Here is a 25,784-nt window from a genome sequence, read left to right as displayed (position 1 = left end):
AGGAGCAGTAAATCATAAGGACAAGGTGGCTATTTGAAAAACCAGCAGTATGGGAAGAGAATAGGAGGGAAATTTGAAATGTAATTGCAGTGTTAAAACAGGACAATTCCATGTGTAAGGCTGACGATTCACAGACCTGTACCCCTGGGGCAAATAATATGTTAATTAAAAAAAAATAAATAAATTTAAAATAAAAAAAAAAGACAATTCATTTTGCTGAAAATCGATTTGATGTGGAAAACTTTGGAAGCCTTCCCAAAATGCAGAGAGAGGAGGTAAAAATGAGAGAAAAGTTGATCTATCTGGAGGACAAAGGATAGAGGCCCGGTCTGTGAGTAAATATTCCACAGGAAGAAACTGAAGCATTGGAATAGAATAATGATTTTTAAAATACAACTAAAGAGAAAAAGTGTTCCTGAGTTGAAAAAATTAAGTGTAAAGATTAAAAGGGAAAAACAAATGAAAAAAACCCCATCTACCTAGACGTATCCTGGCAAAATTTTGCATTCTGCGTTGGTGGTGGGGGCGGAACAGATAGAAAGAACAATTTTAAAAGGGATGAGAGCAACACCAACATTTATCCCTGCCGCACTAAATGTGAGGGGCTACAGTTGCCTTTAGAATTTCCACTGGGGGTAAGGTTGCTCTCCCCACTCCTCCCTGAATTTTACATACAGCTTAGATAGATTTCAGATGCAAAGGCAGCAGAAAGACATTTTCAGACATTCAGGTCTCAGAATATATGCTCTGTAAAAATTGACTCTGAAAAGACATTTCATCTAACTGAAGATGAATCTCTTAGCTCTAAGAAAAGGTAAGTCCTTAAAGGATGGGTGGGTTTCTCTAAGGCACGGTCCCCAGTGCAATAACTAAGGCATAGTCCTGAGGAAAATCATTACCTTTACAACGTATACCTGGGGCAGGGGCCGCATTAATGAGCCCGTGAACCCAGTGAGGTGTTTTTCTAGCATGGTGTCCTCCCTCTAAATGAAACCGAAAAACAAGCTCCTTCATTATACATTCTTATAACCTATTGTGAGACTAATTTTACAGTTGATGTGAGATGTTTCTCTGAAAAACCTCCCCCTCAGTCATATTTACTTTAGGACTCTGAAGTCTGATTATATATGGTTGTAAGTTTACCACCTTGACCCAGGAAAAAAATTGAGCAAAGATTTTTTTGGGCTACTTAAAAAAAAAAAAATCAATGGGTGAGAAATCCAGGTATTAACTTACTGATACCAACTTTTTGATTATAGGTGATAAATTAATTCTGTACCTCTTTATTTTAATTGAGACAGGTATAAACTATTCACATTCAATTCCAAATTTGTAGTTCTCTGTGATTACGAATATGAAAGACCAGCAAGCCGTCAGGTCAGAGGACAAACTGTGTTTTTTCCTCCCAATTTTGAGAATTCTGAGAGATTTTTTTTAAAAATTTGTTTTGAAGATTTTATTTATTTATTTGACAGAGAAAGAGATCACAAGTAGGTAGAGAGGCAGGCAGAGAGAGGAGGGGAAGCAGGCTCCCCAGCCAGCAGAGAGCCCTGATGCAGGGCTCTATCCTAGGACCTTGGGATCATGACCTGGGCTGAAGGTGGGGGTTTAACCCACTGAGCCACCCAGGTGCCCCCTGAGAGATTGGTTTTATTGAGACTAGAAGCTTCTTGTTAGGGCTCAGAAGCAGGGAGTTACTTTCAAAAAAGATTCATGAAAATGCTGTATTACTTACACTGATGCAGAAAAAAGCTGCCCTACAATTTAGTAGCTTTAAGCAACAAACATTTCCGGTTCCTGAAGTCCGGTATCTGGGAGCAGCATAGCTGGTGTTTCAGGTTCACACTCTTTCATATTGCTGCAGATTGTTGGCTCTGGCTACATTTGTTTCAAGGCACAACTGGGGCCAAAGAATCCACTTCAAGCTCATAGAGCTGTTGGCAGATTTTAATTCTTTATAAGCTGTTGGACTGAGAGTCTCTGTTCCTTTCCATGTGGGCCCCTCCACAGAACTGTCCGGGTCCTCAAGACACGTGGTAGTTGGCTTTTCCCTAGAGGGAATGTTTTGAGCGGAAGAGTGAGAGTGAGAGCATGCCAGCCTTCGCTGAGTGCCCAAGATGGAAGCCACAGTCTCTTACAACCTAATCTCAGAAGTAACCGGCCATTACTTCTGCCTATGCTATTGGTTATACAGACTAACCAGGCTGGGAAATACCAGGTGACTGGGATCATTGGGAATCATCTGACAGTCTTGTTACCATAGATGTCTCCCCCATCCTCTGAAAATTTTTCCTTAGTATGAAGCTAGTTTGAGGAATGGTATTCTCAGAGTAATATTTCCCTCGGAATTTGGGGGAATGTTTTTGACTTTGATTTCAAAGGAAGAGCATTCAGGAACTCAAAGGGCAAGCAAGGGTATATATAGATCACTGAGAGTATATTTTGTTGTGTTTTAAATATGTATACTGAAAATATTTTTAAAAATTCAAGATACGGCATTAAGAGAGAGAGCTTTTTCTTTTTCTTTCTTCTTTTTCTTTTTGCTTAAGATTATTTTAGAGAGGAAGAGAGTGCAGGGGGTAGGGGCAAAGGAGAGGGAGAGGGAAGCCCAAGCATATACCGTACTGTACATGGAGCCTGGAGCACTCAGTACTTCGCTGGGCCTATAGTAGAACTCCCAGTACATGATATTACTGGTCTCAGTAATTAACAGTAATAATACTTTTCTTCAATTCAATTCAAGTACCAAACTGCTGCTTGAGAGACTTGTGGTTTGGATATCTGCTCAGAGCTGCGTCTGCCTCTGTTGGGTGAAACCCAGGGAAAATACTAGACTTCATAGGCCACATTTATTTTTCCATTCAAAATGAAAATAGATTTGAGTCCCATAGAATTTTTTTTTTTCTTTATGGAAGTATAATTGAGAGTCCTATAGAATTGAGATTACTATTTTAATAAAAAGACTATCAGGAAATTACTATTATTAGCCTCTAAAGTAATAATATTGGGCACATAAAAGAATTAGCACCATAGATGTAGCTTTTGAGTCTTTCATTCTTTGCCTCTGTATAATGCTCTAGAATTCACAAAGTAGGTTCACATGCCTCATGTCATCACATCCTCTAAAGAACCCATCCACTTTTTACATGCAGGAGATAGGATTAGAGATTGAAGGATGTGCCACAAAGGCCATACGAGGGAAGCAACAGAATTGATCTGAAGGAGTTCACCCCATTTATGTACCATTTGCTGAAGGCCTGTTTTGTGCCAGGTGCTCTGCTAGGCATCGGGGACATTGGAATGAGTGAGATCTTTCCCTCTTACCCAGCCTGGATCTCTTGCTCTCCCTATAGATGCTCTTCTTTTTGCCCAGGCTAGGCAGGGAGGGGACCTCTGTACTACTTGAGTAGTTTCAGTTTACCAGTTGGCCTGAAGGTCCAGCTACCTTCTCATGATTCCATGGGATCCAGAGGCCCGAGACTCATTGAAGCTCTGGCAAGAGAATGACATTGTTACTACAGATGTTGACCTCTGTCCCTGGAGGCTGGTTTTATCCAACCGAAGGGCACAGCCTCCTCTCCTCCTCTGAAGTGATATTTCTTTTAACATGATGCCCTGCCCGCTACATCCTGTAGTTTGTTCATCCCTATAGGTGAGGATTCTTAACTCTGACACGACTGACATTTCGAGCCAGATAATTTTGTTGTGAGGGCTGTCCCGTGGACCGTGGATTGTAGGATCTTCAGCAGCATCCCTGGCCTCTACCCGACAGATGCCAGTAGGATACCAGCTCCCCCTCCCCTGCTCCCAACTCCTGACAAAATATTTCTCCAGACAATGCCGGATGATCCTGTGGGTGCAGGGTTGGGGGTTGGGAGGAAAGGAGTAAAATTGAGTTAAGAGTTACTGCTGGTGTTTCTAGGTGCTGAGATGGGGTTTCACTTCATTGACTTTGCTTTTACCAACAAGCATGAATTTCAGATTTAGAGAACTTAGTAAGACCAAAACACTGATCTCTTCTGTAGAATAAAAACACTGTAGTTTTAGAAACTTTTTAACTAAGAGTTTTTGCTAACTTGAAAAAATACCCTTTAACAGGGCAGGCACTTCATTTTCAGAACTTGGAAAACATTTTAACGTTCATACCAAGGTATACAGTGTTTAGCTGAGTGTTCACCCTGGAATTAATTCTTCAAGTTGATGAGAGGTGTCAGTAGTGTTTTATTAAGCTTGATTCCTTGATAATCTACTTCTCTGAGAGTGGATGCCATGCCCAATCATCTGGTCTACCAAGAGTGCGTTGAATTACAAAGATGCTGGGGTGGGAAGGTTAGATATATAGACGTGTGATAAAACAGAAAAAGCAAAATGTTAATTGCAGTGTGTGATGTACAGTAGATGTGATGGGGTGTGAGTGGTGACTGGAACTTCTTTCAACTTTCTCATCTGTCCAGAAATTTTCGTTATAAAATGTTGGCAGAGGAAAGCCTCTGGAAGCGCAGGTTAGGGTGATTTTCTTTACACGTCCGTTATTTCATTTGGATGTGGTTCGGTTGCTTTTCTGACAATATTATAATAATTAGGTAACACAATTGGTGGTCTAAAACCCAGGCTTTAATTTTATTTGTTTCTTATTTAAAATGGTGGCTATGCTGCTGAATTAATTGTGGGAACATTTTTTAGTGAAGACCACTATACAGAAGTGTAATATATTATTACTACTTTTACTCACGGAAGAGTGCTTTTGAGGTGTTTTCTGGCTTCTGAAATGGGTTGGTTGCCTCAGTATCATTAAGGTTAAATTGTAGGCTTGCCCAACCCCTTATTTGCAGAGTATTATTCACTGGAAAGCATTCCTCTTTCTCTGTTTTCACAGCCTCCTCCGTAGTCTGGACTAGGTTTTATTTATTTAATTTTTAATTAAAAAACTTTTTTTTAAAGATTTTATGTATTTATTTGACAGAGAGAGATACAGTGAGAGAGGGAACACAAGCAGGAGGAGCAGGAGAGGGAGAAGCAGGCTCTCCGCCAAGCAGGGGGCCAGATGCGGGTCTCGATCCCAGAACCCTGGGATCACGACCTGAGCCAAAGGCAGACATTCAACCGCTGAGCCACCCAGTCGCCTTTGGACTAGGTTTTTAATAAAATGTACACCTGTATGTTGTTACTGACATGTTTCTTTGTTAGTTTTAGTACTGGGTAGAGCAGTTTCTGCTGTATGGTAAATAATAAATGCTTACCGAGTGTATGAATGAAGGCTTAGGAGAAATGGAGATGGGGGGTCTTCCTCCTTTTTCTGTGAGAAACTTCTTATTGCCCCAATTTAGGATTGAGTTTTTTGAATGATGTGTAAATTATTTGCAGGGTTAATACATTTTTAGAAATTTTAGAGATATTCTAGGAAGATTTTTTTTTTATATGCAAACTTTTATATTTAGAATCATGTGAGAACAGGGAGTACAGAACAGCTCCCAAGGCAAAGGCAGGAGGCATTGATGCCTCCATGAGTTGCTACCATTTTAGGAAAAGACAAGATTTCACACCTGCTATCTTTGTGGGTTTTGTCTAGTTACTTTTTCTGAAGATTAATAAAGGCTGAGTTTCTGTCTTCTCACTAAGCCTCAGAGTACCACCAGTAGAGTAGACCCTAAAGGTAGGATCATACTTTTTTCTTACAAAAATGAGGAGCAGAGCTTTTTTTTTCTTGCCTCGTAAAAATGCTCATAGCAAAAAAGTTACAAACAAATTTGAAGGTTTTGGAATAGGAAAATGTAGGATCCTGACATCTTTTATTTTTTGACCTTGTGAACTACAAAGGTGCAAAAAGAAACTTGTGTTTATTGAAAGAAGGGAGCTTAGTTTTAATAAAATATTAAACATTGGGGCGCCTGGGTGGCTCAGTGGGTTAGGCCTCTGCCTTCGGCTCAGGTCATGATCCCAGTGTCCTGGGATCGAGCCCCGCATCGGGCTCTCTGCTCCGCGGGGAGCCTGCCTCCACCTCTCTCTCTCTGCCTGCCTCTCTGCCTACTTGTGATCTCTGTCTGTCAAATAAATAAATAAAATCTTTAAAAAAAAATATTAAACATTATGCTTTATTAGCTAACTTAACATTTTATAGTTGACCAGATCGCCATTAAAGTCCCATGAATCTTACTTTTTTTCAAAGAAGTCATGATCTCTGAGCCAGAAGTGAATAAAGTCTGCAGGACTGGACAGCGTTGGCCTGTATCTTGGAAAGGGAGATACTTGCTTCTGCTTTCTGGCTAACACTACATTTTTGCTTGCTGTATCGTAATGTTTATGTGCAGACATACCACAAAGTTTCGACTTTTGTTTTCATCAAATTACGCTAAGAGTTCCTTAAATATGATTAGATTTCCACAATGCAAGTCCTTCTGAGAGAACAAATAGAATTGGCGGATGCTATTTGTGAAGTAGTCATTTCCAGATGCCAGTAGACTGGTGATTCTTTTGTGTAATAAGCATTCTTCATGACAAATTAGTTTCCTTATGAAGAAAATACCCGTCTCCCTTGTGATATTTCTGTGACATCATTGCCTTTCCTCTAATTAACTGTAAGTGGGAAAGCTTAAACAAGGTTAGTCCAGGCTTTTTCAAAAACAGTGAGTTCTTCTTAAATGCTGTTGACAGAAATAGGAAATGTGCAGTCGGCAGAAAGGCTTTAGGTCACTAGCACCTTTCTTGATCGAGCGGGTTTCTTTGAGCTTGTCCCTTTGTTTAGAATAACAAGAGGGTGGAATCCATGCAGAAAAGGATCAAGGAAATATTATCTTGTAGGACATATAGGTGGCTAGAAATGAATGGGGAAAAGAACTGATAGATTTTGTGATCAGGCAAAATGGTTTTAATTTTTTAATTCTAACTACTCAAGAGTAGAATTTGTAATATGTGTAGAGCAGGGATCAGCAAACTTTCTCTGTAGAGAGCCAGATAGTAAATATTTTAGGGATTTGTGTGCGATATGTTCTGTGTTGGAGCTACTGAACTTTGTAGTTGTAGTGTGAAAATAGCCATTGATGATATGTAAATGAATAACTGTGGCTGTGTTCCAATAAAACTTTATTTATGAACACTGAAATTTGAATTTCATATCATTCCCACATGTCACTAAATGATTTTTGATTTTTTTTTAATCCCCAATCGTTTAAACTCTAAAAATCATTCTTAGCTCACAGCTCATGCAAAAATAGGTGGAGGCTGTTTGCTGGTCCCTAAATCTCGGTTAGTCATACTGCTAACTATTAAAGTACATGACATGATGGTGGGCTAGAGTATCTGTTCCATGGCCTAACGTGCTTTTTAAACCCTACTCTCAAGAGGAGTTAAAAAATGTCAAATTTGCTTTATCTTTGAGGCCAGATGAGGATTAAAAAAAAGTAGTAATATGAGAGAATGTGAGTAGGACTCAAGGGAGTTAGACCACTGATACTCTTAGGAATTTGCTGGAAGCACAAAAATAACACCATTATGTTCAGCAGGCACAGTTCCTTGAACTCAGAAGTAGGAAGAGTACAGAACTCAGAGGGCATATCTTCTGGATTTAACTACAGAGCTCTTTGAAGATTCGAAATCCATCAGAATCCAGTCATATAGTTTTGTGAGCCATCTCTTAGAATGACACCTGAGGAAGTTCCCACTTATAAGTACAGAAGAAAATAAAACGAAAGAGCCTTTAAAGAAATTGAGTATGTTTTATTGGCTCTTGCTACAGCAAATTTCTTGGATCTATCCAGAGATAAACTTAAGTGAGGAAAGCATTGCTACTTAATTTAATCAGGATTTTAAGGATTTAGTGTTGGCAAGATATTTGGAAATGTTGCAAAATACAAAATATTTTCAGATTCTTGATCCAGAAATGTAGACTGGGATTTTGCCAAGCCTATTCCTTATGCCGTATGATGAGAATGTTCCTTCCTTGCTTTGGTTTCTTCCATCTTGTAGAGTAGGTGAAAAAAATTGGCTAGCTTGGAAGGAAACACTCCCACTCAAGAAAACAGCTCATAGTGTAAAGAATAGAGTAATTTTTCTTGAACCAGATCGATCAAATTTAATGATGATTAGGCAAAAGAAGGGGCAAGAATCAGCTGTTAGTGATGGCTCAGGAAATGAAACCAATTGTACAGAATTCTAGAGGGCAAAAGTTTTATTTCAGTGGGTTCAAATGGAGTTTGTTTTTATATTTATATTTTTATTTTTTTAAAGATTTTATTTATTTATTTGACAGAGACACAGCAAGAGAGGGAACACAAGCAGAGGGAGGGGGAGAGGGAGAAGCAGGCTTCCCACAGAGCAGGGATCCCGTTGCGGGGCTCCATCCCAGGACTCTGGGATCATGACCTAAGCCAAAGGCAGCAGCTTAACGACTGAGCCACCCATGCGCTCCTGTATTTTTATTTTTAACCTTCTGTTTTGAAAATGAGTTTTGTTGTACCCACTTCATATCAGGAAGACATTAAGCCCAGAAAACGTAACTTTGGTCATACTGACTTTCTTCTTGTTCATGGATTTTTCTTACTTGCTGTGTAAATGGGGAAAAAAACATGATAGATGTTAGATGTCTTAAAGTTGGATAGCTTCATTTGAAACTGATAGTTGACAGGATTTATAAACAAAATGGGTTGATAGCTTTGTATTGTTTGATATACCTAGCCAGGTTGAGATTACGTCTATGAACCGTAATACATAACTTTCTAATGCTAACCTAACAAAATGACTTTAGATGTTTATAAAGTACTTTGAAATAATAAGCAAAAGTTATAGTTTTCCTTTTATTTGTTTAACAGGAAAATAAGCTCTCTTCTGTGGCTTAATTATGAAATTTGCATTTGTGATTGGCTAATGAACTGGAGTAAAATCACGGAAACTTGGGATGTTAGATTTGACAACCAGAATGGGCACTGCTTTGTTTTTCACAGGAGCTGATGTGTTCTCTTGTGTTTGACTCTTTTTTTTCCAGTGAAACCAGCAGTGTGTGTAGCAGCAGTGACACAGGGCTGTTTACCAACGATGAAGGACGGCAAGGTAATCTTGATCCTAGCTTTGGGATGTTGGTTCAGTATTTCTGGGGAGATTGTAATGATTAGATGAGTGACTCACTGAGAATATGGTGGTTGTCTATGGCAGTGGTTCTCAAACTTTAGAGCATTTAAAGGCCACCTGTTAAAATTCCTGAGTTCCTAGAAATCAGATAGGTCTGGAGTTGGCCCCTAGAATCTGAATTTGTCTTAAGTACCTGCAGTGATTTTTATGCAGGTAGTTCAAACTTTGAGAATCATTAATTAGGGGAATATAGTGTCAAGGATGGGACTCTGGGAAGTTGCTAATTTTATTAGAACAAAAAATATCCTTCTGTATTGTACTCTTTTATTGGATATTAAGACATTCTTATTTTTATAAAAGAATTTGTTTTTATAACCTTATTTATAAATGAACATAGTGTTCTAGATGAATATATTATAAAACACATCTTCTTTCTAATGTTAAAACTCCTTAAGTTTAGCATAGAACACTGTGAATAGGGCTGGTGTATGTTAATTACCAGTCCCTTATCTTTACAGCCTACACAGTAATTTGAAACTGTGTTTTATCCTCTGCATTTGCTTAGGACTATGCTAATTGTGTACCAATGATAATTTCATGTAGCTCCTTTGGATTGTGTTTCTGTTAATCTAAATAAGGGATTCATAGATGTCTAAAGTCCCTTTTAGCTCTGAGATCCAGTGATTTTTCTTTAATGATTGAAGACAGAAGCACAATGACTACATGTCCAGGTTGTTCCAGATAGGCTCCCTAGTAACCGAAGGCATCCTGGGACTGTAACACTCAGGATCCAAGTTCTGATTTTGGAGAGAGATCATGAGGGCGGGTATCTCACTTGTGCCTTGAGAGTCATGGGCATGGACGGAGTTGCTGAGCTTCCTACTATAATGGAGGTTGTTGTGAGTGCTTTTCTCTCTCTTTCTGATTCTGAGGGAGCCGTGTCATTAGAGGCTGTGTGTGTGTACTCCCAGGTGGGGTGCGGCTCAGGTCTTGATTCTTTTGTTTCATACCAGGAAGTCTGGTTGTCTTTCCATGAATGGATTAGTGCATACTATTCAGAATTACAAATGCTGCTTTTTCTTTGCTTTTATACTGCTCTGTGAAGTATAATGTCTGTCTTTTATTTATTTATTTATTTGAAGAAGAGACAGAGATAGCGAGAGAGAGTAGGAGCCATGAGCAGGGAGGAAGGGGAGAAGCAGGCTCCCCCCTGAGCAGGGAGCTTGACGCAGGGCTCCATCCCAGACCCTGGGGATCATGACCTGAGTGGAAGGCAGATATTTAACCAACTGAGACACCCAGGCGCCACTCAAAATTTGTCTCTTGAAGATTATGATGTATAATTATCCAGAAGTTTAAGAAAGCGTGGACCTTTTTATGACAGGTTATGTGTTGGGCCTTTGGAAAACCTTTCTACTGGTAAGGAATCCTCGGTTTCTGATGGAAGATTTTAGGTTATTCTAGAGCCCCAGCTTTCCTCTCTGTTTCAACTTCACAGGTTCTGATGATACTTAGATGCTTGGAGTTCTCAGCACAAAGCTATTTATTTCGTGCTTCCATGCCTTTGTTTACGCTGGTGTCTTTGTCAGGAATCTCATCTTTACCTTTTCTTGCTCATCCACCGAGACACAGTTTTCCTTTTCTCCCTCCAGGGCATATTTGTGGACTGCATCTGTGGGGTTTTTTGCTCTCATTTTCTTATTGGGTTTGGGCAATAGGAGCCATTAGCAGAGGAATGGAGGGAGGGAGGCGGATGATTGAGTGTATTAGGCAAGTTTTTATCATGATAATAGTGTTTAACAGCCCCAGAATTTCGGTGGTGTACCGCATTTATTTCTTGCTGTGGGGCTAGGGGTTGGCTGTGCGTCAGCTGGCCCAACTTGAGCTCAGCTGGTCTCCAGGATTTAAACTATATTTGTATCTACTCAGTGTTTCTTATCCTGGGACCTTTCCCCTGGAGGCAGTGTGTGGCATGGACTTCTCATGCTGGCAAACGTGAATGCTAAGTGACCAAACCAGAGCATACATATTTATTTAAAGCTTGTGCTTGGGTCACATCTTTTATTTATTTTTTATTTTTTTATGTTTTTTAGAGATTTCATTTATTTATTTGACACATAGAGATCACAAGTAGGCAGAGAGGCAGGCAGAGAGGAGAGGAGGAAGCAGTTTCCCCACTGAGCAGAGAGCCCGATGTGGGGCTCAATCCCAGGACCCTGAGATCATGACCTGAGCCGAAGGCGGCTCAACCCACTGAGCCACCCAGGTGCCCCGGGTCACATCTTTTAATGTTCTACTACCTAAAGCTTGTTACTTGACAAACCAGTTATCAGTGGGATGAGGAAGTATGCTCTGCCTCAAGGGGAAGGCTCTGGAATTCCATGATAAAGGACAAAAGGCATGGATGTATTATCATAGGGAGGTAGTGAAGAGTTGGCAACAATAATGCAATCTACTGAGTTGGATTGTAGTTTTCCCTGGCTCCCTTTCTATTGTGCAGTCTTCTATAACCTCAATGTTCTCTCTGGTCTCTGATAACCATTCTTTCTCCTTGCTGCTGCAGGTTTAGGAAGGGTAAAGGTTCCCCACTGTGCTGCCTCCCAGGTGCTTCACTGTCTCTTATTGGTTCCTCTTAATACTGTATACACTTTTGTAAATAGTCACTTCATTAAAGTCATTTTTTTTTTTAAAGATTGTATTTATTTATTTGACAGAGAGAGATCACAGGTAGGCAGGGAGGCAGGCAGAGAGAGAGAGGAGGAAGCAGGCTCCCCACCGAGCAGAGAGCCCGATGTGGGGATCGATCCCAGGACCCTGGGATCACGACCTGAGCCGAAGGCAGAGGCTTTAACCCACTGAGCCACCCAGGCACCCCTCGATTATCCCATTTAAATGTGCGTGCATTTCCTGAAGATTCTGACTGATACACACTCAGTGCAGGTCTCCTCTTCTAGAACCCCTACTCTTTGCCTGTACTTACTGCTTTGTTATCACTTACCATGATGTTATTATTTGTAGATGTGTGTCTTTTCCACTGAAGTCTTCCAAGTCAGGAATTTTTTTTTTTTTTACTATTTGGAGCTACAGTGGGTAACATATTGCCTGGCATATAGTAAGCTCTTAATAATTACTTACTGGGAAAGCCAGATAAGGGGAAAATTCTCCTTTTTCTCCCTCAAACAGAATTAGACATAGAACCTCAGATGATGAAACAGCTAAACCTATTTTGGAAAAAGCAGGAGGAGCAGGAAGTCTGGAGTCTGACCCATCAGCTTCTTCCTTATTCTCTGGCAGTAGTCTTTTGGGGGAGCTGCTGTATCATGCATCCTGGTGAGCCCAGGGTTGGGGACTACTGGTCTAGATGACTTCACAAGGTTTTCTCCAGTTAGTGAGTCCCTTTTTATATTGTCAAAAGTCTTGAGTGAATGCTTAAGAACAACAACAAAAAAATGCCATTATGGGATACCATTTGTCTTCAGGAAGTATGGTCTAACTAACTATACTGTTTTAATAAATGGCCCAAGGAATGCTTGTGAATAAGAAAGGAATTAATGTATTGACATGCAGAGAAACTAATCATTGTTAATTGCTTCTTTTTTTTTTTTTTTTAAGATTCTATTTATTTGACAGAGAGAGAGAGAGACAGCGAGAGAGGGAACACAAGCAGGGGGAGTGGGAGAGGGAGAAGCAGGCTTCCCGCTGAGCAGGGAACCCAGTGCAGGGCTCGATCCCTGGATCCTGGGATGATGACTTGAGCCAAAGGCAGTCGCTTAACAATTGAGCCACCCAGGCGCCCCTCATTGTTAATTCTAAAGCCTATCTGTAGTTCATCTTGTGTACATGGCTTGGTGAGATGCTTTCAAAGTAGTGATTCTCAAAATGTGGTACTGAAGTCAGCTTTGCATCACTAGGGAACTGGTTAGAAATTCAATTTTTGATCCTTTCTGGACCAGAATCAGAAACTTTGGGAGTAGGGCCCAGCAGCCTGTGTTCTGACAACCCTTTCTGCTTCCTTTGATGCAATTGAAGTTTGAGAACCACTGGTCTAGAGAAGTAGTTGTTGGTGGTGTGTTTTTATAAGGGCACACTTTGAGTAACTTTTTAATGAACGTTTTCCTTTTCCCTTTTAGAGATCTTCAGGGTGGGTTAAGAGTTATCATTATCCTGGCCCGTGTTAGAGGCTCATAAATCTGATACTTCGTGCCCTAACCATGGCCTGACCAGCTTTCCCTGGGATCTGGCATACATTAGAGAATGAATGCACTGTGAATTATTTAGATGTTCTTGTAGTAATTCCCTTCATCCTTGCTATTTTGAAAGGCGTATGGAGTGGCAGACCTAAAGTTATCTGTCTTACTACTTTTTGTGGGTAGGAGCAAGTTCTGTTGCAAACTAAGAAGCTGTCATCCTAGCCAGTAGAGAAAGGTTTGAACCAAGAGTCTGACTCTATGGATCTCTTCTTGATTTTGTCATTGGTGAAGAGTCTGGCCTTGGGTGACTGGTGTAACTTCATGACAAGCCTTAAGGGATTATATTGCTTCTCCTTGTGGTTAGTTTTTTCCTGGTTGCTTGGATTGCTAGTGTCAAGATGATTTTTCTGTCCCGTTAATGTGGTAGGAATTGAGATATGGGTATGCATTTTTTATTCACCTGTTATAACAAATGCAAATAAAACATCCTGAGGAATAGCTAGTTTTGAATTGAAAGACATTTGTGGGCTTTGAACCCCAGGTCCATTTATACCACAGAATGCTACATAAGAGGCAGCTTATTTTTGTATTAAAGGCTTTGGAGTTAGACTTCGGGTTCAGATCTTGCCTTCATCATTCACTAACTTGGTCTTGGCCTGCTCTGGGCTTTAGTTGGCCTCATTTATAAGTTGGAATTAGTGTAGGGTTTAGAAGAGATAACATACTTAAGAGATTTTTAGCATGGACCCTCATAGGTGGTAAGGGTTTAGTAAATGGTAGCTCTATTAGTTTTTTACTCTAAAAAGAAGTCCAGTATAACACAGTATGACATTTTTGTGAAACTAGTTTGATACTCTAGTTTTCATCATAATATAGGTCAAGAAGAAGGATCAAAACAAATTTTTTTGTACTTCGACTTTATTTAAAAAGTATAATAAAATCCATTGCTCTGAGAAATCATCTTCCCATTTACTTTTCCATAGAGCATGTTAAAATTCCAGCTTATGATATGATTTCTTTATTTTAGGAGATGATGAGCAGAGCGATTGGTTCTATGAGGGAGAATGTGTCCCAGGATTCACTGTCCCTAATCTTCTGCCAAAGTGGGCTCCTGATCATTGCCCTGAAGTAGAAAGAATGGATTCTGGACTGGATAAACTTTCTGATTCCACATTCCTTTTACCTTCTCGACCAGCTCAAAGAGGTAAGTTCTGAGGAGACCAAAATATACTTTACAACTTTTATGGTTCTCTTTGGGGAGAATCATCCCATGGCCAGTATACTCATCCCTCTAAGTATGCATTAACTCTCTGAAATTTGGAGCTAGTCCAGGGATTTTCCTAGAAGATTCAAGGGTGAGTCTCAAAGCTTGAGGTTCTCCATTCATACCTAAATCAACCCATGGAGACTCTTGGGATACCTATTAGCAGGGCATTCCTTCAGCTTGCTATTGCCATTTGTGCCAGATTTAGGAAGCCTAGCAGCGTGTCACTGCTGCTTACCTGCTGTGAAACCGATGGGCTATGGAGTGCTCAGTGGGAGCCTGAAGTATTGGATCTTGGAAGAGAACAGATTTCAGTAAGAACATTCACATACAAGGTATAATGACATTTTTTTAATTGGATGATTTTAAAATATTTCCTTAAATAATTTGATTTTATTCTATTATTTTGGACTTAAACACAAATACATCCTTTCCTTTTGCTTTTCCTTTACTTACGATGTAGCAAGGTAGAGTGGAAAGCGCCTAGGACAGGAGGAAGGAACAGGGTGCTAATACTCTCAGGTACTGTCTTCTAGCTCTGTGACTCTGACAGAGTCACTTCATTGCCTTGGGAGATGGGGGTTGGCACTTAAAATAATTGTGGCTTTGAGAAGACTGTTTCAGAGGTTTCTTTTAGCTCTGTCAACTGATGATTCTGGGGTGCCCAGTCATCAGTCATGAGTCAGTCAGTGATCACGTGTTTGTTGGGCATCTTTTGGTGATCAGAATTATGCCCAAGCGATAAACTCCTATAGCGTTTTCCAATGATGAATTTACATGACTGAAAGTCCTTCTGAAAACATTTGGCTCTTGGTAGAGATTATTGCCTGGCTGAGGCATGTGTTGCTACCTTAATAACTTGCGTCAAACATTTCAGTGACCATTTCTGAAAATTCGTTATGGACCACTTAAAATGCACACAAATGAGAACAGGAAGGACACCTTAAAATGGCCCATTATTCTATACCCAGAGACAGTGTCATCAATAAGACTTGGGTGTGGATTTTTCCAGTTGTGTTTTTTATGTATAGAACACATACAGCAATTAGAAAAATGGCTATACATTTTTATGTATATTAAGTATATTTTTTGTATATAAACGTATAAATGGCTATACACTTATACAGGCTATTTTTACTATTATTTCATGACTTCAGTGTTTTTGAGATAATAACTAGGATTTAATTTATTATTAGAAATTGTTGATAACACCTTTTATTTGTGTACTGTTTTCAATTTATAAAATACCTTCCCTGTGTTATTTAATTGAGTCTTCCCATAGCCCTGTATGCTAGGACTGAGTGAGTGATTATCCCTCCTTTCTAGGTGAGGATCCCTAGTCAGAGGTAAAGACACACCTAATATCATACCGCAAAGACGTAAAAATAATAAATCCTTGGCATATAGACTAATGATACTAGTTTAAGGGTCATTCTAGTAAGGTCCTGGGGAGGAAGGCCTTTGGTGTACTAGAAGCATATCATTGGTAATGAATCTTCTGCATTCTGTTTCTGAGGGCTTTCTTCTTTTTTTTAGGGTACCATGCACGCTTGAATCGTCTGCCTGGAGCTGCAGCTCGATGCCTCAGGAAGGGCCGAAGAAGGCTTGTTGGGAAGGTGACCGCTCTCCATGTCTACTGGGCTCACTGGGAGACTGGAGGACAGTATTTCCTATGGGATTTGTGTACTGTTTTCAATAATCCGAGGTGCTGCAGAACTCCTTGGAGTAAATTAAGCCAATTGAAATGTTCTGCAAGTTCACAAGAGTGAACCTTAATGGAGGATATAAATGGATACACACATAAAAGATGAAGGTTAACTCATACAGAAGTTTTGACAAAGCAAATACTATTATGACAGTTTGTCTGTAATCTGTAGGCCTGTAGGTCTTCTATTCTTTTGATTAATCTCATATTTTTATTGTAGAAGTTAAAATACTCTTGGCTTCTTTATAACTCCTCCTGAATTCATAAATGCTTCTTCTGTCCTAACTTTGGTCTTTTATTCCAGAATTCATTAAAAAAAAAAAACAAAACCCAAAACTGGAAAGAAAACCTGTTAGCAGATTTCAAAAGCTTCTCCTTGGCTACATGGAAGGAATATCTACCATTTATTCACTTCCCCCTTTGCTGGGGACTGTACTGGGCACTCAATTCATTTAATCCTCTTAACCATATAGGTGATGTTCCCACTTAGCAGATGAGGAAAACTTGGGTTCAGAGTAACTAGGTAATGTCTGCTATTCCCCAGAAAGATGTGGCAGAAGAGAGAATTGAACCCAGCTGTGTTTCTCTTTTATCTTTTCTTAATTTAAAATTTAAAAGTTATTATTTTTTTAAGAAGTATTTATTAATTAGAGAGAGGGCACACAAGTAGGGGGAGGGGTAAAGGGAAAGGGATAAGCAGACTCCCACTGAACAGGAAACTGTTCTATCCCAGGACTCTGGGATCACGACCTGGGCCAAAGGCAGGCACTTAACTGACTGATTCACCCAGGTACCTGTAAAAATTATTTTAATTAATTTTTTACTGTAGCTTTGAGATTGAAGGTAGGTGAAGACTGAGGCTCATACCTAGAGAGGATGGTCGTGGGCAAAGGGCAAGGGAGTGAGAGGCATTTCAGAGCGTTAATGCATAAACATTTAGAATGCCTATTATGTGTCAGGCTCTGTGCCAGGCCAGGTACACAGTGATCACAGCCACAGCCTGGCTACCCTCAGGTGTTTTATAGTTTAATTAGGGAACCGTTTTCTGAAATTTTTGCTATGTAAAAAGCTATTTATTTCCAGGTGAACTCAGATTTTTTTTTTTTTTAAGATTTTATTTATTTATTTGACAGACAGAGATCACAAGTAGGCAGAGAGGCAGGCAGAGAGAGAGAGAGGAGAAGGCAGGCTCCCCGCTGAGCAGAGAGCCTGATGCGGAGCTTGATCCCAGGACCCTAGGATCATGACCTGAGCCGAAAGCAGAGGCTTTAACCCACTGAGCCACCCAGGTGCCCCAAACTCAGATATTTTTAATCTTTAAATTCAATTTCAAATCTCTTAATTGGAAAGACATTTGATTATTGAAAGAATACCTTCTTCTTTTGGCTCATTGATTTCACAGACATTCAAATGCTGCTTTCACTGTTCTGAGAGCTTATTCTTAGTAACAGGACAGCTAATAGGTAGAGGCAGGCAGGAGGTTGGGAGTAGGGAACAGAGAGATGGTTTTATTTTTTCCTTTATCAGTTGGCCTTGAAAGATAATGTTCTACCTACTATCTACCTTACTTTGTTTCAGCTCCTATAAAATAAGAGCCTTCCACTTCCATGGAAATAAATCAGTTTGTCTTGAAGGCTCCCTTTAGCTTGCCTGGAAGGAAATTCTAGGGCTTATTGGGTATGCCTCTAAGAATTTCAAATGAATGGGATAATATTTACTTGTTTAATTCATCTTCATCACCTTAAAGGGATATTTGTCATTTCTAGCAGAGGTCAGTGTTCTGCCCCCCTTCTCCCCCCTCCCCCACCTCTCTTCTCTTTCTCTAAATTGTAATCATAAATAATGAGTTTCATTCACAGCTCCCTGCCAGCGAGCTGCTAATTACGCAAAGTACTGCTTGTAATTTACACAGTAATAAACTGTAAATTTAAACATTACGGCACTTTAAGTTAATAATTTTTCTGCAGTAACAAATAGCTCATTTTTCACCCATCCTTTCCCTTGGCCCCACTACTATGGCTGTGTCTGTGACCAGGAGGCATGTGCATAAGGGATGAAGAATGTGAAGAATACATTCTGTGAAACCTTTTCGTTTAGCTCCACTCCCGCCCAGAATCTGACTTCAAATTAATTTTCCTATGGTTAGTACTGCGAAAATGTATACCCTAATATTCTAGGCTAATCCACACACATACATGAATACTGATCATATTTGCCCAGTAACAAATGTGTTTGAGTAACAGGCTTCACGTACTTGACATTCATGCCTGTGACTTACACGCTCTATCTTAGCACTTACTCGTGTGTGCATGACTCTTACTCGTGTGCTATCGGTGTGCTTCCCCAGGTCCTGTGATAGACAGTCATTGTAAATATATTCAAGTGAAGTGAAGGGTGGTGAGTGCCTTGTGCCATTTTTCAGTTTTTTGGACATGATTAGTTTCTGGTGGTATTATGGATAAGATTTCATATTACAGTCTTAAGAACCCTAAATTTAAGAACCAGTTTGTACAAATTTCTGTTTTACTTTAAGAGATGATGCTTAACAGACAGGGTAACAGTTTTTGTAAGTTAGCAAAATTCCTTTAATACGTGTACATTTAGTCAGCAGATTTTAGGTGTTCCCAGTGAGGATGGGGTGAATTTCCCACTATGAAGGGGCTGTGTCTGAGCGGGGGAACTTGGTGTGTAGCCCATTAAAAATCAGCTGCTGTTGGATTTTTTAAAAATTGTTTCTATTTCTGTATACTTTAATAACTCACTATTAAAATGCTATCTATAGTAAACAAGGTTTATAATGACTTTTTTGGAACACTAGAGAAAAATAAGTCTAGAATAACATAACACTTTCAAGATAAATTTCCATAAAAAGAAATAAACTTGCTGTTGGATTTTAAGATTGACATTTGACATGTGCCTTTGAGGTTGCTGGCACAGTTATGGGAAAGTGTGAACTTGATGACTTTATTTGTTTCTGTGGTTAGATGACACTCTTGTCTTCCTTGCCTTTGCAGGAGACCAGCATAAGTTCTGAGAGAATAGGCCACATCATTAGTGACCCTCGGCAGAAGGAGTAAGTGCTTCTATAATTTACTCATTATCCTAGCCCATTCGTTGGAGTAGGAGACAGAGGGAAGTTTTGTGAAAGGAACCTAGAAATCTGACTTTACAGCTGAATGAGAGGATCTTAAAGATTTGTACTTTACAACAGTTAACATGGCTAATGCCCTAAACTCAAGACAGTGATTTTTTTTCCTTCTAGACTAGTTTTTATTTCTTTGCTGTTTGTGTATATAGATGCTGCATTATAAAAGTAGCCTCCAGTTGTGCTCTTACTATTTATTTATTTATATTGATTGATTGATGTATAACATTAAGTAAGTTTCAGGTATACAACATCGTAATTCAGTATTTGTATCCACTACAAAGTGATCATCACCATAAATCTAGGTACCATATATCAGCTTGAAATGGAGCCCTTTCACCCGCCCGTCATCCCCTTCTCCTCGGGGAACAACCAATCCGTTCTCTGTATCTATGAGTTTTGTTTTGTTTTATTCTTTCATTTATTTGTTGTTACTGTTTTTGTTTAGATTCCTCATATAAATGATGTCATACGGTAGTTGTCTTCTCTTTCTGACTTACTCATTTAAACTAATCCCTCATGGTTCATTCATGTCACACATGGCAAGATCCCTTCTCTTTTATGGTGGAGTAGTATCCCGTTGTGTGTATGTGTATGATGTATACACATGTTCTTTATCCGTTGATGGAATCTTAGATTGTTTCCACATCTTGGCCATTTTAAGTAATGCTTCAGTGAACGTAGAGGTGGATGTATCTTTTCAAATTGGTGTTTTCATATTCCTTGGATAAATATGCAGACGTGGTATAGCTGGATCATATGATACATCTATTTTTAGTTTTTCAAGGAATCTCCATACTGTTTTCCAGAGTGGCTGCACCAGTTTGCATTCCCACCAACAGTGTACTAAGATTCCCTTTTCTTTATGTCCTCACCAACACTTGTTATATCTTGTTTTGTTGTTAATAGCTATTCTGACAGGTGTGAGGTGATATCTCATTGTGATTTTGATTTTCATTTCTCTGATAATTAGTGGTATTGGGCATCTTTTCATGTGCCTGTGGGCTTGTATGCTTTGGGGAAATGTCTTCCACACCCTCTGCCCATTTTTTAATTGGATTGTTTGGGTTTTTGTTGTTGTTGAGTTATATGAGTTCTTTATATATTTTATTTTTTTTTAAATTTTTATTTATTTTTTAAATTTCTTTTCATGTTCCAGAATTTATTGTTTATGCACCACACCCAGTGCTCCATGCAATACGTGCCCTCCACAATACCCACCACCAGGCTCACCCAGCCTCCCACCCAGTTCTTTATATATTTTACATGTTGATCCTTTATCTGATATATGATCTGCAATATCTTCTCCCATTCAGTAGGTTGCCTTTTTGTTTATTGATAATTTCCTTTGCATAGAAGCTTTTTAGTCTGATGTCCCATTTATTTATTTTTAAAAGATTTTATTTATTTATTTGACAGAGAGAGATCACAGGTAGGCAGAGGGGCAGGCAGAGAGAGAGGAGGAAGCAGACTCCCCACCGAGCAGAGGACCCGATGTGGGGCCCGATCCCAGGACCCTGGGATCATGACCTCAGCCAAAAGCAGAGGCTTTAACCCACTAAGCCACCCAGGCGCCCTGATGTCCCATATATTTTATTTTTGTTTCCCTTGCCTTTGGAGTCAGATCCCACCTCCCACCCCCTCAAGTCAAAAGAGACCCATGTCAAGAAACTTATCACCTGTATTCTTCTAGGAATTATTCCCCCCACCTTTCTTGTGACAGCCTTGTCCCCTAACACGATTGGCTGTTTGATGTCCCCTGTACGCTTCATGGTTGATATCTAGTTGTGATCTTATACTCATTAGCTTGGCCAAATTTGTCATTTACAAAATAGGCAAGATGTGAGTTTGTTTTATGTTCTTGTTGAATTTGGGGATCCTGTTGTTACCACACAGCTGAGAGTCTGTTGGTGTCACACTGTAATCTCGGGTTTGTTTTTAGAGAGTACAGTGGTTTGCATTTCATTACAAGGCTTTTTCTTTTGAAGTTATTATTATTTTTTTTTTACAAAAGAAGTTTGTATACAGTTACCATCCCTCTCCTTTTAGCCTCTAGTTCCTTCTTTTCCCCAGTTCTTTCTTCATCTTCACTTGGTTACCCCAGCATCTTTTTTTCTGCTCTTCTGTAATTTCCAACTGCTTCTTTTATTGTTTTCTTCCCTGTTGTTCTCTCCCTCTCTTTAGTTTCTGGTTACCGTCAGCTGGGAAAAGAGAACGAAATCAGGTAAGATCGCTTTTCTTTGTCATCTTTATTTTATCATTTGATTTCCTTTTCTTTAGAAAGAATAAATCATTGGCTTCTGATTTTCCTCACATTTCTGCTTGTGCACATGAGGTAAGGTCCCTGTTCCCTATGTTATTCTGATTTTTTTTTAAAGAGGACTGTTTAAGATTATCTGATACTCACTGATAAGAACTGTAGCTAATTCCCCTTTTTAGGTTCAACTGTGTTTTTCTGTTTATTACTTGTAAAGCATATTTCATAGGGATCGTTTTTATTTTGGTTTTGAACTTTGCAGTAAGAAATTAGAGTGAACCTCGTTTGTCTATGATTTAGTTCAGCACCAGCATCCTACTCTGAGAAGTACAGCAATGAGACCTGAACATAAGAAACAGAAGGAGGGAGGGCTGCTGGGAGTGAAGTGGGAGTCAAGGCCTTAGGACCTTGCCCATTTAGTCTCAGTCTCTTCTCTGGCTACCCCTGGAGAGGGCCTTTGGCAAATGTAGGCCTTTATAAGGGGTCATAATTTAAAAATTACTGACTATGGCTAACAGTATGTTCCTTTTTTTTTTTTTTTTTCAAAGAAAGAAAAGGAATAAAAAGAGTACATCAAGTTTCTGGGTCTTATTACCATTCTGGTCAGGGTACTAACTTCCAGCCAAAAGGCAGGCTTTCTCTCCCCATAGAGCAGCCACGAGCTAGAGGATTACGGCCTGAGCAGTCGACATGCAAGTGTTCCAATAAGACCACACTCCTTGAAAAGCCCCTGAAATGAGAGTAAAGGAAGAGTAGAGAAAGTACTCACCAATTTTGCACCGAAGCTCAGCGTCCAGATGTAAAGACTCAAAGCCCCACGTTCAGGCGCTGAATGATGAAATTTTAGAATATAATTGAGGGTCAGTGGGGTGCAGTCTGGAGCCGACGACCAAGAAAGAATTCTTGAGATATCTTTGGTGCAAAATGGTGGTTTATTAAAGCACAGGGACAGGACCCATGGGCAGAAAGAGCTGCTGCAACAGTATGTTCCTTTAATGTTTGTAGCTTTTGATTTTTGTGGGGATGGAGGTTGCTTTATCTCAATTAGGTATAAAACAGGTGAAGACCGATAGGTGGAAATACCAGGTTTCCTGTTGCTTACCGGTTTTTGTTTTGTGTTAGACTCTTTAGGGCTTATTAAATTGATGTACAGCTTAGACTTGGAACCTTCCTCTTGAAGTTACTATTTCAGAATGAACTAGAGCATAGAGTTAGAGTTAGAGTATACCTAACTGGTGTGTACTTATGATTTTAGATGGTGTGTGGACATATGATTATTACTTTAAGTCATAATATGTGTTAGAAAAAATATTCTATCAATCTGTCGTTCCATAGAAATAGTAAGGACAAGGTTGAGTAAAAATAATTGGTATGAAGAAAAATATGGAGTAAATATAGTGCAGATGGTGGGCAGGTACAAAGTGATTAAGGTGGTACGTGAAAGACAGGAAGCCAAGGTACTGATCGTGTTTGCGTCAGAGGATCGAAAGGCAGAAGGAGGCCTGTGGTGATTACCTAGTCCAGATCTGTTACTCACAAATAAGAGTAAAACAATTTGCCCAAAGTTAAATTTCTTTGTAAGTTCTTTTGAAATTACCATTCAGAGCTTCAGTCTTAAGATATATTTAGTTCTGAAATTTGGGGGAAGGATTATTATGGGAGAAGTCCAAAGAAATCTAGAAAACAGAAAACGAGGTATTTTTGTGTACTGTATCCCGAGTTTGATCCTCACAACCACCTTTTGAGATAAATATAAGTTTTACAGAAGAGAAACTGGAATTATAAACTGAAAGCAGTATTTTTTTTTTAATTTTATTTATTTGACAGAGAGAAATCACAACTAGGCAGAGAGGCAGGAGGAAGCAGGCTCCCTGTGGAGCAGAGAGCCCGATGCAGGGCTAGATCCCAGGACCCTGAGATCATGACCCCAGCTGAACGCAGAGGCCCTAACCCACTGAGCCACCCAGGCGCCCCAACTGAAAGCAGTATTTAATTTAGCCCCATAACAGTCCTATAAAATAGGTAAGATAAGCACTGCATCCGTTATACAGTTGAGGATAGTAAAGCTCAAAGAAAGTGTGTTGCTTTTAACGTATGGCAACTCAGGGATAGACTGGAACCAGATGTTAGGGATCTTAATCTAGTTCTGTTTCTACGAACAACGACTGTTGGCACGCGTCAACCATTATTTACTAGATGCGCTGACCAGGATAAGGAAATAAAAAGGTAACTTCTTGCTAGTTTTCTTAGGAACAAGAGCTAATAGTCAATAGCATAAGTTCCTGTTATATCAAATAGAAAGTACTATTTTCTGCCATTTAAGTAATTGTCATGTATTAGAATTTTTTTAAAGTTGTTACCAAGGAATAGCCTTTTTTTTTTTTAAGATTTTATTTATTTATTTGACAGACAGAGATCACAAGCAGGCAGAGAGGCAGGCAGAGAGAGAGAGAGGAAGGGAAGCAGGCTCCCTGCTGAGCAGAGAGCCCGATGCAGGGCTCGATCCCAGGACCCTGAGACCATGACCTGAGCCGAAGGCAGAGGCTTAACCCCCACTGAGCCACCCAGGCGCCCGGGAATAGCCTTTTTTTTGAGGTGTGCGGCATCAGTACGCTTTATTCCTGGCTGCAACTTCACTGAATGGTGTCATTCATATGGTCGAAGAGTCAAACGGTCCAAGGGGCAAAGTAATCAAATAACATGCCGCTCCTTGGGATCAGATCTTTTCATAGAAGCTGCTCTAAAATAATCTCATTTTTTCCTGCAGTTTAATCCCTTGTCTCCTCTTTACTCCTTGGATGTTCTCACTGACGCTTCTCACCGAAGATGTTCACCAGCACACTGCTCTGCCAGGTAAGTGTCTTCTGGTGATGGTTTTCTTCCAGACAAGACCCTTTCCTTTTTTACAACACTCTTCAAATTATTAAGTATATTTGTGTATAATATCCAATTTGATCTTTACAACAACCTTTAAAGGCCAGTGGATGTTTTACAGATACAGAGACTGAGGCAGAGTGTTGAAGTGTCTTTCCTGTGATCACATGGCTGATATGTGATTTAAGTCTTAACTGTGACCTGTCTTCTGACTTGTATTAGAGCATGGATTATTTTTTAATTTTGTTCTTTTTAACAACGTGGGGCTGGAATCCATAACCCTGAGATCAAGACCTGAGCTGAAATCAAGAGTCAGACGCTTAACCAGCTGAGCCACGCAGGCACCCCCAAGTCTTCTGGCTTGTATTCCTGTTCTGCTAAAAGCCCCATCTTCCAAGAACATTATTAATGATCCTTCCCTTGACCTGCAGAACTCTGTAATTTGCCTTCTGCCTGCGTGTCCACCCTCCTCTCATATACTTCTCTCTCCTCGCTGGGGGAGAGGTCCAACCATGCCAGGAAGCTCAGCTCCGTTTTGTTCATCAAAAGTAGCAACCTTTTCCACTCCTGAACCTTCACACTTGTTCCCTTTGTCTGGAGTCCCATGCTAAGCTTCTTCTCACAGTTGGCTACTTCTCATCTCAGGGAGGACCTCTCAGACCATCCTGTCTAAGGGGGCCACATCCACCGCTTTCTGCTCGTCAATTTCTTTTCGCTAAAGCTTTATCACAGTCTGTAATGAATTTGCCTGTTGGGTTCCCGTCACAGCTTTTTTCTTCTGTCTCTCTCACTAGGATATAAGCTTCGTAGTGTAGGGACTTTGTTTTTTCTTGTTCCCTGATAACATCCCCAGCACCTAACATAGTGTCTGGCACTTACTAGACATTCTGTATATATTTGTCAGAATGAATCCTTTGCCGATGTGGCAGAATGAATCCTGCGTTTTTCAGCAGAAATTCTCTGGAATTAGGTGACATGGGAAGTAAACACGGTTTTAATGGTAGTATCCCAAGGTTGTGCAAGGTTATTTTGCACAAAAGAGGAGCTAATAGGCTGAACCCCAGAACTTTTATAATTTCTAGTGGCACAAAGGATTTCTTCCCAAAGTTCTGATGTGGGTTTTTTTTCCGCTTTCTCTTAATTCATTCTTAAATGGATATGTTCATAGGTTGGTGTGCAGGCGCAAGAAATGATCCTTTCACAGATCCAATGAGAACTTCCACTTTGGGCTATAATAATAAATTCTGCCCCCTAACCTGCAGCTAACTGCCAGAGCTGCTACTGGAGAA

General features: G+C 39.8%; 1 protein-coding gene across 3 annotated transcripts in view; it reads left to right on the top strand.

Moving 5' to 3' along the window:
* GPATCH2L (G-patch domain containing 2 like) overlaps positions 1–25,784 on the top strand; it is a 61,955-nt gene that overhangs the window by 9,005 nt on the left and 27,166 nt on the right. For 2 of the 3 annotated variants that reach the window (XM_047736152.1, XM_047736154.1), the window contains exons 3-8: positions 8,978–9,042; positions 14,278–14,454; positions 16,051–16,130; positions 19,234–19,292; positions 21,645–21,699; positions 24,389–24,474. In XM_047736152.1, the coding sequence (XP_047592108.1) occupies positions 8,978–9,042; positions 14,278–14,454; positions 16,051–16,130; positions 19,234–19,292; positions 21,645–21,699; positions 24,389–24,474 (522 nt within the window). Of the gene's footprint in view, positions 1–8,977; positions 9,043–14,277; positions 14,455–16,050; positions 16,131–19,233; positions 19,293–21,548; positions 21,589–21,644; positions 21,700–24,388; positions 24,475–25,784 lie in introns of all 3 variants that reach the window. The other variant, XM_047736153.1, reaches the window with a different exon arrangement.

This window comes from Lutra lutra, chromosome 7, assembly GCF_902655055.1.
Source record: "Lutra lutra chromosome 7, mLutLut1.2, whole genome shotgun sequence".
In the NCBI taxonomy this organism is placed as follows: Eukaryota; Metazoa; Chordata; class Mammalia; order Carnivora; family Mustelidae; genus Lutra; species Lutra lutra.
The sequence above is the reverse complement of the archived record's forward strand: the minus strand, read 5'-3'. Positions and strand labels throughout refer to the sequence as shown.